The sequence below is a fragment of the Mesoplodon bidens genome (assembly GCF_964165515.1).
Source record: "Mesoplodon bidens genome assembly, chromosome: 5".
Lineage (NCBI taxonomy): Eukaryota > Metazoa > Chordata > Mammalia > Artiodactyla > Ziphiidae > Mesoplodon > Mesoplodon bidens.
The window spans coordinates 141,042,861-141,055,669 of NC_138161.1; the positions used below are offsets into that span (position 1 = coordinate 141,042,861).

Genomic DNA, 12,809 nt, shown 5'->3' on the forward strand with positions numbered 1-12,809 from the left:
CTAACTAGTAACGGTAGTTACCTACTAAAAGGGGAGAAAAGAAGACTCTAAGGGGTATGCAGTAGCGACTTCAGAAAGCAGATACTACCCCCAGGGATAAAGGAGAGTGAACAAGGAAGGAACTTAGAAACTTAAAAATTGCCTTCCCACTAGGCTGAGATTTAAACCTTTGAGTAGAGGTCTGGCTGCTATAGGAGCAGGCAGCCAACTTGTGGCAAAGAAACTTGCTGAGGGTGCTGGATGGTGCTGAACCATGAAGGCTGTATTTACGTTTGCAAAGCCCAAGGGCGTGAGCCAAGAGTAAACTGTGGCGGTGCTTTGGTAACAGAGGACGGCCCTCACACAGCCGGGGAAAAAAGCACCTCAGCAGAAGAAAGAAAGGCCTCTTCTTCCCACTCTGGCCTTGCAGTGTCTCTCCAGTGCCCTCAATTGGCAAAAGCCTAACCTCAAACCCCCTGGCAAAGGAGGGGAGGCTGTGGTGTCTCTAGTATCAAAGCAGGGCAAAGATGGGTTGATTTGGAGCTGAAAGGTAATAAACTAGTAACTACCGCATACTTATAATTAGTTTTTAAAATAGAAAACTGTCTTTAATTTCTTAAAGAGGGATTTAAACATTCCTCTGAACCAGCTTCATGGTCCTCCTTAGATGTCAGTACTAGCATTTCAGTGCCACTGGCTTTCTGAACCCAGTTTTTGCAAACATTTTTGGTTGCTTGCTTACTTGTTGACATTTCTTAAACAATCAAGACTTAGGTAGGTTTACCAACATATTTTACAGATTTCTTTGCTCTCCGTTGTTTCCCACATGCCACTTCTGCCTTAATGTTATATTTTCCTTCTTGCTGAAATACATCTAGTGGCCATTTTTCAGTTGGTATTCCCATGTGCTTCATATTTTTAAAATTGTTTTTGTTTTTATAATTTTTGCCTGTGAGCTTCCCTTTAGTGGGAATTATCTGCTACAGTGGTCCAACATGTGCCCTAGGTGGGCATGACAACCCTAAGGGCTAGTTTTGTGGCTGCCTCTGTCAGGGCTTCACATGGTTCCAGGTTCTAAACCAATTTTCACATTAGTTTCCAGGTGTCGAGGTCTCCACACCAAGTCAACTGTGTGTAACTTCAGACCCCGTGGTCCTGTAGGAGAGAGTAGGTGATTGTTTCCACCCACTGCTGACAACCAACTCCTTGTCCTCATTGGCAGCAAAGGCATTTTCTGATGACAAAACTTTTCAGGCTCCTGTGCCTTACATAGTAGCTTTGCCTTCTCTCTGGTGTATGCTAAAATTCTGGTTCTCTTCAAAACACCCCCTTCAACTCCTATACCCAGCTGTAGATTTTCTCTTTGGATCATCACCAGAACTTTACCTGTGTTTTTTTTTTCTTGCGGTACGCAGGCCTCTCACTGTTGTGGCCTCTCCCGTTGCGGAGCACAGGCTCCGGACACGCAGGTTCAGCGGCCATGGCTCACGGGCCCAGCCGCTCCGCGGCATGTGGGATCTTCCCGGACCGGGGCACAAACCTGTGTCCCTTGCATCAGCAGGCGGACTCTCAACCACTGAGCCACCAGGGAAGCCCGGTAGGTGGACTCTCAACCACTGCGCCACCAGGGAAGTCCTACCTGTGTTACTTTTTAATCAACCATGTTTAAAATAAATGTTGTTCATGGTTTAACTAGGTTTTCTATGTGTTTAGAAGAGGAAGGATAGGTTTTCACTTGTCTGCTTTGTCTGCCATCTTGCTCAGTAGTAGTTTTAGGGCTGCTGATATTCAGGACGTGATATATGATACATTCCCTTCTACTCCTCTGGCACTTTATAATTTTTAAGCAACTTGTCTGTTTAGTGAACATTACAATGCCACTGTGAGGTAGATAGGACAGGCATCAATTGTCCCATTTTATTATGAGAATTTGTCACTCAAAACAGCAGAAACAAATTTTATTACACGTCGGCCATGTACTTAGCATAGCCTTGGATGATGGGGGCGAAAATCAATTCAGGTAGCTTCTAGGTCAATTGGAGAGTAAACAGAAACATTAAATACCAATCACAGTACAGGTAGTTGCTTAGCATATGACCTTAGTAGATATTTAATAAGCACTTTTAAAAATTAAATGTTACATGGCAGGGATTTGCTAAAATGAAGAATGTACAGTGTTGATAGTAGATGCCCTAGACCAGGGGTCCCCAACCCCCGGACCACGGACCGATACTGGTCCGTGGCATGTGAGGAACCGGGCTGCACAGCAGGAGGTAAGCGGCAGGTGAGCGAGCGAAGCTTCATCTGTATTTAGAGCCGCTCCTCATCGCTCACATTACTGCCTGAGCTCCACCTCCTGTCAAATCAGCGGCGGCATTAGATTCTCATAGGAGAGCGAATCCTACTGTGAACTGCGCGTGCAAGGGATCTAGGTTGCGTGCGCCTTATGAGACTCTAATGCCTGATGATCTGAGGTGGAGCTGAGGCAGTGATGCTAGTGCTGGGGAGTGGCTGCAAATACAGATTATCATTAGAGAGAGGTTTGACTGCACAGAGACCATAATAAATCGCTTTCAGATTCATATCAAAACCCTATCAGTTGGGTATAAAATGGTAATTCACTATTATTTAGATGTACATTTCTCTGATTAGTGCAGTCAAGGCATCTTTTCATGTGTAGCCTGCATTCAGATTTCTCTTCTATGAATTGCCTGTTGTGAAAAATATCTTCAAAGTGACCCTTAGCTTCTTCTACAACGTGAGGAAATTATAATGAGGAGGGTATAAAAATGTTAAGGACTGCTGCTAACCAATGACTGAGTTTTTAAATACTTGGCCAGGATAAGAGTAGTCTCTCCTATTTTTGTAAAGCTATGATTCATTCTCCACCCCACTGCAATCTGATTTGTGCTTCTGCTAAGTACTTCTTTTTAAAGTGGAGCATTAAATGTAAACCAACCCTTTCTATTTTTGTCAAGGTCTAAAAACATTCATTTAGAAATATGAATACAACAAACCTGACATTTGCAACAACAACAACAAAAAAAAAAAAACCCCTATCAGTGAGTGGCAAGTGAACACAAGCTCAGGGCCCCACTGACTCTGCATTATGGTGAGTTGTGTAATTATTTCATTATATATTACAGTGTAATAGTAATAGAAATAAAGTGCACAATAAATATAACGTGCTTGAATCATCCCCAAATCATTCCCTTCCCCACCCCAGTCTTTGGAAAAATTATCTTCCACGAAACTGGTCCCTGGTGCCAAAAAAGTTGGGGACCGCTGCCCTAGGTGGGGGTGGGGGAGAGGCCCTGTCAGTGTGGGGTGGCTTAACGGAGGAGGTGGGTTTGATATAGGCCTCTAAGAGGTAAGTAGAATTAGTAGACAGGATATATTTGGACTATTCTGGAACAGAGCATCTGCACATGAATAAGGTAGCAGAAAACTGGAGACCTGATTATGTTAGGTCTGAAACACAAGGTGGGCTTGAATTTTGTAGAAAGCATGAAATAATAATTTATAAGTGAGAGTAAAATGACAAAAACTTTGTTTTAAGATGTTACCATTCTTCAGAAAAGTGGCAGTGAAGGCAGTGGTAGGGAGAGGAAACCGATGGCGGGGGTACTGCCTGAGTAGATAAGTGAAAAGAGGACGTGGCTCGACAACAGCTCTAGGAGCGTGAGAAAGGACAAGAATATGTGGTTTTATAAAGTCTGAAATGCAGAAGAGGCACTTGTTTAAATATACAATTTACATATTTTGCTTTTAACATGCTGTTTAGGTGAAACAGCCCTCTCTTAGAAGAGTGGCACAGAATTCCCAAACCTATCAGAGAGAGGTACAGAAAGCCCCTTGTTCTCTGGCACTGACACTCGGCAGCAGCCTCCAGTGCTCTATGGGAGTGCAGACGTAGACCTGGGTTTGAAACTCTCCTTGCATTTTCTATGGAAATAATGCCAAATGCTAGAGTTTGGTCCCAGGCCATCCCACACTGAAGTACTGTCACTAACATTGTTGCCATCAGGAAAGTACATTTTAGTTCCAAATCAGATACATGAAGGAACCTCCAGGCAGAGAAGCACCAGAGGTGGCAGCCAGCAGGGCTTAGATAGAGTTAGCTCTTGGCACTTTTTGGTGGATCACTTTTTAGTCCCATAAAAGAAGCCTCCTCCCTTGGTCAGTCACTGCCCAGGAATACTGACAGCTGCTCCACAAACAGACCCCCCTCACCCTCTGTGTCTGAGACAGGACCCTTTTGGTGCATACATTCACGTGAGTCCTGTGTCAGTGAAGATTCACCACTGAGGTTCTGATAATTTGTTACGCACAAATACGCTGCTTGTTTATGGATTTAAACAATTAAATCCAATCAAGAAAGAGTAGTTCTTGCTTTTACATGTTTACCTCTTCCTAATACTATCCAGTCATGCAGTTATACTGCACACAAGAGTGTGTGTGTGTGTGTGTGTGTGTGTGTATATGTATTTTTTTCAAATGGCTGTTCTGATTTAAGTTACAAAATATACATATGTACACATTTAAAAAATAAAGATGTTGTTCATCATCAACTTCTGGGCTGGCCATCTGGAGTCAGCTCATACCTGTAAGATAGTTGGGTTTGGACTTGTGTTAGTATTAAGAGTGTGCTGTGGCAACATCAGGACAGGTGGCCTAATCTACCCTACCTGGGCCTCTGTGGGACCAGCAGAACTCACCTATGTAAGTTGGCTGGCCAGGGTTAAAGACTAGAGCTTACAGAGGTCCTTTAGGTAAGTGAAATCTGTAGGCAGTAAAGCCTTAAGGTGGTAATATCTCCTTGATAAACAAAGGAGCTGATATATACTGAAAAGGGAAGAACTTTGGAGAGAGAATATGGGCAACTGTCTGAGACAGTGTCTTGAGTAGCAGATTTTATGTGATAAAATGAAAGGGCTCACTTACCACTGTGAGAAGCCCTTATTCAGATCTTCTTTTGATAAGTCAATCAGTACCTAAACAAACACAAATAATCAGTTCCCTTCCCCAAAACTGCATTAAATGGAAACATATTGGGATAAATGAAATTGATCATAAAAAGGGCCCCCTTGAGTTCTGAGCAGGAGCTTTTTTTCCTTTGGCTTTCAATACAGAACCTCTCCAGAAGGACAGTACTGACACTGACCTCAGTGTCCTGGGAAAAGGTGAATTGCTGTTTGCAGTTGTACCTCAGGAATTTATTTATGAATGTTTTAGAGAGAACAGCTTGCCTTTACTCATGAACTGATCCAGAATTTTAAGCAAGACACCATAGTTTCCTCAGTAGTAAAAATGGGGATATCATCACCTACTTCACAGAAGTGGGCTTTTAAAAATGAGTATAGGAGGTGTTTATTAAAATACAACAACTACAGAGTGTACAAATATTCTTTTTTGTCTCTCCTTGGCATCTTCCTGAGGATTATATTTCCTTTACTTCTAACTTTAAGTAAAATCCCATTCACCACAAAAATCTTGACATAATGAGATCCAAGCTTCACACAATGCTGTATTTATCAAAACAATACTTAATACCATAGTAGAAGTTCAAATACTTGTGTAGCGATGAACTTGGATATTCAAGTTTGTTAAAATAGGGTTTATTATATTAATTTATATACTTCAGTTTCAAGAGTATTTTTTAAAAAGACACAAAACAAAAAGCCTCCCAATGAGGCTATACCTTCCTTGAAGTCAGTTCTAGTAATAGCCAGATGATGCCATCAGAATTTCTGCAAGGGTGTGTTCCACCAGTGAACTCCAGTTAGCTACCAGGAGGGAAAGAATGACAGAAGTCCCTTTTGTACTTACTTTTCCTAGCTCCTTCCTTCTGTGTGAGCCAAGGGGCCTACTGTTTTTCACTGCGATGTCTAGTGACCTCTTGTTTACTTCATCCAAGGGAACAAAATATTCAAATCTTTAAGGAGCAAAAATTCAGGAAATGAGATTTATAGATTTTAATCATTTTCACTGAAAATCTCAAGTGTTTCATCCATTTTCCTACCTTTAAAACAGAAGATATAGACTATTGAGAAGAGCATCTAGAACAGTACTGGCTTACAGCAGATACTCAGTGCATCATTATTACAGATAATCACTGTCCTGTGTTATATTCACAAACCCTGGAAGTGTCAAGAGGCTGTCTGCTTCTCTGAGAAGTTCCTTGAACTATTGTGCTTTGGAGTTTGCTTCTTTCCTTCTCTGACTCTACTCTGGTTGTCACTCTTTCGGCTGCTCCTTCTCTCTCTGAACAGCGCCAGCTAAGGGCTAGGATGCTGAATAATTAGGTTTGCTGGAATTGCGTGGAAAACAGTGGTCTTTTCCCACTTACACCTATGGAGTAAGGCAGAGGAATCTTCGTATACAAGCTTTGTCGTGTACTCATAAGACGCCTCTGGACTCCTTACTTTTCTGGTTTTTTTTTAAAAAAAATCTTCAAATTTTTTTAATTGAGTGAAAGATTCTTTAAATTCTATAGTGCTTCACACTTTTGAAAAGTTTGACACACATGATTCAATGTAATCCCATAATATCTTTTAATTTTTTAAATTGAGATATAAGTGACATAGCATTATTAGTTTCATGTTTACCATAATGATGTGATTTGGATATGCTGTGAAATGATCAGTCTAATTAACATCTATCACCATACACAGTTACAAAAAATTTTTTTTCTTGTGATGAGAACTTTCAAGATCCACTCTCCTAGCTACTTTCAAGTATGTAATACAGTATTATTAACTATAGTCACCATGCTGTACATTATAACTCTATGAATATTCATTCTATAACTGGAAATTTGTACCTTTTGACCCGTCATCTATTTTACACACACCCCAACCACCAACTCTGGCAACCACCAATATGTTCTCTATATCCATAAGCTTGGGGTTTTTTTGTTTGGTTGGTTTTTGGCATTTTTAGATTCCACATATAAATGAGATCCTAAGTAATTATCTTTTTCTGCCTCATTTAACTTAGCATCATGCCCTCAAGGTCTATCCATGTTGTTTCAAATGGCAAGATTTCATTCTTTTTCATGACTGAATAATATCTATGGTGTATATATATATATATACACACACACACACACACACACACACACACACACACCACATTTTAAAAAATCCATTCATCCATCAGTGGACATTTAGGTTGTTTCCATGTCTTGGCTATTGTAAATAATGCCACAGTGAACATGGGGATACATATATCATTTCGAATTAGTGTTGTTTTATTTTGATAAATACCCAGAAATGGATTGCTGCATTGTATGGTAGTTCTATTTTTGATTTTTTGAGGAACCCCCATGCTGTTTCCCATAGCAGCTGCCCCAATTTACGTTCCCACCAGCCGTGCCCAAGGGTTCCCTTTTCTCCACATCCTCACCAACACTTGTTATTTCTTTTTGATAATAGCCATTCTGACAGGTGTGAGGTGATACTTCATTGTGGTTTTGATTTGCATTTCCCTGATGATTAATGATGTTGAGCATCTTTTCATGTACCTACTGACCATCTGTATGTCTTCTTTGGAAAAATGTCTATTCAGAGCCTCTGCCCATTTTTAAATCAGATTGTTTGATTTTTTTGCTATTGAGTTCTATGAGTTCTTTATAGATTTTGGATATTAACTACTTTTCCAATATATTATCTGAAAGTATGTTCTCCCATTCGGTAGGTTGTCTTTTCATTTTGTTGATGATTTCCTTTGCTGTGCAGAAGCCTTTTAGTTTAATGTAGTCTCATGTAGTCTCACTTGTTTATTTTTGCTTTAGTCGCCTTTGGTTTTGGTGTCAAATCCAAAAAACCATTGCCAAGACTGATGTCAATGAGCTTAACCCACCTATGTTCACTCCTAAGAGTTTCAGAGTTTCAGCTCCTACTTTCAAGTCTTTAGTCCATTTTGAGTTAATTTTTGTGTCTAGTGTAAGATAGTGGTTGAATTTTATTCTGTTGCATGTGGCTGTCCAATTTTCCTAACACCACTTATTGAAGAGACTGTGCTTTCCCCCATTATACATTCTTGGGTCCTTTGCCATAAGTTAATCTGCTATACATGTGTGGACAAAAGCAATCTACAAATTCAGTGCAATCAAAATTCCAATGGCATTTGTCACAGAAATAGAACAAACAATCCTAAAATTTGCATGGCACCACCAAAGAGCCAAAGTAATCTTGAGAAAGATGAACAAAGCTGGAGGCATCATGCTCCTTGATGCCTCCAGGCATCAAACTATATTACAAAGTTATAATAATCAAAACAGTATGGTTCTGGCATAAAAAGAGACAGATCAATGGGACCGAATAGACAGCTCAGAAATAATAATGTTTAACATTATTAATTCTTCCAATTCATGAGCATGATATACCTTTCCATCTGTTTGTGTTGTCTTCGATTTCTTTCGTCAGCATCTTATAGTTTTCAGAGTACAGGTCTCTTACCTCCTTAGTTAGATTTACTCCTAGATATTTTATTCTTTTTGATGCAATTGTAAATGGATTTTCTTAATTTATCTGATAGTTTGTTGTTAGTGTATAGAAATGCAACAGATTTCTGTATATTAATTTTGTACCCTGCAATGTTACTGAATTCATTTATTAGTTCTAATAGGTTTTTGGTGACATCTTTAGCATTTTCTTTATAAAGCATCATGTCATCTTTAAACAGTGACAGTTTTACTTGTCTCTTTGGATTCCTTTTTTTTTTTTTCCTTGTCTGATTGCTGTGGCTAGGACTTCCAATACTATGTTTAAACCTGGTAAGAGTGGGCATCCTTGTCTGAGGGTAGTGCTTGTCTTGTAAAATGAGTTTTGCAAGTGTTCCCTTTTCTATATTTTGGAAGAGTTTGGGGATGGCTGGTTTTAATTCTTCTTTGAATATTTGGTAGAATTCACTAGTGAAGCTGTGTGGTCCTGGACCTGTTTGTTGGGAGATTTTTGATTACTGATTCAAACTTCTTACTAGTAATCAGTCTGTTCAGATTTTCTGTTTCTTCATTATTCAGTCTTGGTAGGTTGTATCTTTCTAGGAATTTATCCTTTTCTTCTAGGTTATCTAATTTGTTGGCGTATAACTATCCATAGTAGTCTCTTATCCTTTGTATTTCTGTGGTATCGATTTTTTACAGTTCCTCTTTCCTCTTTTATGTCCTCTTTTTTTCTTGGTGAGTCTAGCTAAAGGTTTATCAATTTCGTTTATCTTTTCAAAGAACCAGCTCTAAGTTTCATTGATTTTTTTTCCTATTGTCTTTTTAGTCTCTATTTCCACTCTGAACTTTATTTCTTTCCTTCTGCTGACTTTGGACTTTATTCTTCTTTTTCTTATTCCTTGAGGTGTAAAGCTATGTTGTTTATTTGAGATTTTTCTTATTTCTTACTCATTTTTCTTGTTTATGATATATGCATTTATTGCTATGAAATTCCTTCTTAGAACTGCTTTTGCTGCATCCCATAAATTTTGTTATGTTACGTTTCCATTTTCTTTGTCTGAAGGTATTTTTTGATTTCTCTTGATTTATTGATGTAACTTCAGTCTTCTTAAATTTATTAAGACTTGTTTGTGGCAGCCTAGTATATGATCTATCCTGGAGAATGTTCTATGTGCACTTGAGAAGAATGTGTATTCTGCTGCTTTTGGATGGACTGTTCTTTGTATATCTGTTAAGTTCATCTGGTCTAACATGTCATATACAGCTAATGTTTCCTTATTGAATTTGTCTGGATGATCTATCCTTTGATGAAAGTAGGGTATTAAAGTACCCTACTATTATTTTATTGCTGTCTATGTCTCCCTTTAGGTCTGTGAATATTTGCTTTATGTATTTAGGTGCTCTTATGTTGGGTACATAAATATTTACAAATACTATATCCTCTTGTTGGATTGACCCCTTTATCATTATGTAATGCCCTTGTCTTTTATTACAGTTTTTGTTTTAAAGTCTGTTTTGTCTAATATAAGTATAGCAACACCCTGGCTTTCTTTCAGTTTTTATTTGCATGGAATATCTTTTTCCATCCTTCACTTTCTGTCTGTGTGCATCTTTCAATCTGAAGTGAGTCTCTTGTAGGCAGCATGTAGATGGGTCTTGTTTTTTTTTTTTTAATTCACTTAGCCACTCTCTTTTGATTGGAGAATTAGTCCATTTACATTTAAAGTAATTATTGACAGGTATGTACTTATTGCTATTTTATTAATTTTTTACTGGCTGCTTTGTAGATCCTCTCTGTTCCTTTTTTCTTCTCTTGCTTGCTCCCTTTGTGGTTTGATGACTTTAGTGGTATGCTTAGATTCCTTTTTATCATTTGTGTACCTACTATAGGTTTTTGCTTTGTGCTTACGATTAGGCTTACATATGACAACTTACAACAGTCTATTTTAAGTTGGTAACATAAGTGTGAATACATTTTAGCGGCTTCCCTGGTGGCACAGTGGTTAAGAATCCACCTGCCAAGGTTTGAGCCCTGGTCCAGGAAGATCCCACATGCCGCGGAGCAACTAAAAGCCCGTGTGCCACAATTACTAAGCCCGCACACCTAGAGCCTGTGCTCCACAACAAGAGAAGCTTAAAGAAATCTCTTGTAAGCTGGTTTAGTGATGGTGAACTCCTTTAGCTTTTGCTTGTCTGGAAAACTCTCCTTCAATTCTGAATGATAACTTTCCCTGGTAGAGTATTTTTGGTTGGAAGCGTTTTCCTTTCAGCACTTTGACTATTGTGCCACTCCATTCTGGCCTGCAAAGTTTCTGCTGATAGTCTTATAGGGGGGCTCCCTGTAATGTAACTACTTGTTTTTCTTTTGCTGTTTTTAAGATTCTCTCCTTGTCGTTAACTTTAGAGATTTTAATTATAATGTATATGGTATGAATCATGTACTCAAGAAGAGACCTCTGAACTCCTTACTTCTAGGTTTACATTTAAGATGGAGGTTGCCAAGTCTGCCTCGTAGATAATCCAGGCATATCTTGCTGTTACAATTTTGAGAGAGAATTACTAACAGATTAGGTTTGTCACAAAAGTCAATCTCCTGTGTTCCCACATAGCAATTTTGACATCCTTTTATAATTGTGTCAGCTCTCTGAAGGCAACATCTTTCACCTGTGTGGCTGTAGAATATAGGATGGTGCCTGGTATGTAGAGTGTTCAATAAATACTGAATGAATATATTCTCTCTCCCCCACACTCTTTCATGATATCGATGAACTCAAAAGGTAGCTTTTGAAGGAATATATTAGTCGTTAGACATGGCCCATAAAGGACTCAGTACAACTCTTTTTAAAATGAGTAGTTATTGACCAAGGTAAGAGGAAACCGACATTATTAGATGTATCTTCCTAGGCTGGCTAGCAATGTCTTCTCTTAGGATCCCACAGCAAAAAGAAGCAATGATGAGATTCTGACTTCCATACCTTGTGATCAACTTGAAATCAAGAATTAGAATATTAAGGTTAAGACTTGCCACCACAGACCCATCAAAAGCAAGAAATGTGATTAGACTCTGTCTACTGGTTTGTCCCCAGGGACATGGGTAGACACACAAGGGGAGGGTATCTGTCCTAACTGCCACCTGTGCTTTGTTGCAGGTGGGAAGACAGGCCAAAGAGCCTGGAGCTTTGGAGGAAATTTTAGGTCCTTAGGTTCAAGGTATGTTTATTTTTGATTGAAAGAAAACATATTTGACCAGATTCAAATCCTTTTACTGCCAAAGAGGCTTCATTTAAAGAGAAAGAGTATGGAACATTTCCTAATCAGGAGCACTTTAGTCCCTATGGACAAGAAAAGTGGGTAGCTGTTCTGCTAAACTTTCCTGGCAGTCCTTTTCTCTCACTAAAGTATAGAAGCTTTATGAAAGCATAGACTGTGTAGTCCTGTTCAACCCCAGCCCTTCCCAGAATCTGGCAGCTGCCAGGTACACGGGAGGTGCTCAGCAAATACTCGAGCGGCTGAGGCACTCTAGGCAGGCCACCTGGGCCACTTACGTCTCATCAAACAGGGGATCCAGGGTCTTCCGCTTCACCGAGGTCTTCTTACGACTTGCCCACCTCCTTTCTGGCAACAAGTAGACACGGACGTAGGGATCAGCTCCGCTGCTGGTACAGGGCATCAGGTTTCTGATTTGGTTTCAAAGACATTAAAGAAAAAAGGCCCCTGGTTTTGAAATACTGAACATACTCACTTAGAGAAAGCTGTACTATCCATACAGCTTTAGATGGCCTTGAGGATAAAAATGCCCTGCAGTCTAGACCAAAAAAAGCAAAAGTCTGCAGAATTCGGAGGACATCAGGTGCATGGTTTTGTAAACATGCATTTTGTAAAGTTGGGTGTGGAGCCAAGGACCATTCCATCTAAAGGAAGTTGAAGATTCTCGCTTGAGAGAATGTCCTGGCTCCAAACCACCCCAGACAATTGTGCAGTGGTTGTGTCTGAGCAAAGCCCTTGGCTCTGGAGCCCATCAGCACCACTGACGATCTGTTACAGCATGCACAGCATGCAGGCCTTCAGACCTCATTCCTTCCAGATGTCTACCTTGTCTACCTTGGGGCTGCCTGCCCCTGCCATGGCTCCAAGTGCCCCCACTCTGATTTTGGTCACCTAATGCTCTCAAAGAACCTTTCCTGGCCCTAGCATCCCTTTACCTGCAGCCGTTGATTAGCACGCTGAGACACTGCTGCAGACACACATAGCGCACCGTGAGCTGAATCTCACCCAGCCCCTGATGCCTGAGATCCCCGTCTCTGTAAAGAAAGGCCTTGTCATTTCTCTTGCCATTACAAGTGCTGACCTCTCCCCGCACCCCCAAGAAGCATGTAAGTTA

General features: G+C 39.9%; 2 protein-coding genes across 4 annotated transcripts in view; one reads left to right on the forward strand and one right to left on the reverse strand.

Moving 5' to 3' along the window:
* The window catches only part of CEP70 (centrosomal protein 70), a 112,388-nt gene that overhangs the window by 99,185 nt on the left and 394 nt on the right, over positions 1-12,809 (forward strand). Inside the window, exon 18 of the mRNA XM_081234612.1 lies at positions 11,578-11,638. Coding sequence (XP_081090738.1) covers positions 11,578-11,638 — 61 coding nt within the window. The remainder of the gene's footprint in view (positions 1-11,577; positions 11,639-12,809) is intronic.
* Positions 1,680-12,809, reverse strand: part of ESYT3 (extended synaptotagmin 3) — a 57,041-nt gene continuing 45,911 nt past the window's right edge. For 2 of the 3 annotated variants that reach the window (XM_081234611.1, XM_081234609.1), the window contains 3 exons: positions 12,631-12,729; positions 11,974-12,105; positions 5,553-5,914 (listed from right to left, as the gene is read on the reverse strand). In XM_081234611.1, coding sequence (XP_081090737.1) covers positions 5,698-5,914; positions 11,974-12,105; positions 12,631-12,729 — 448 coding nt within the window. In that variant the 3' untranslated portion in view covers positions 5,553-5,697. Of the gene's footprint in view, positions 4,584-4,923; positions 4,974-5,552; positions 5,915-11,973; positions 12,106-12,630; positions 12,730-12,809 lie in introns of those variants that run through there. The other variant, XM_081234610.1, reaches the window with a different exon arrangement.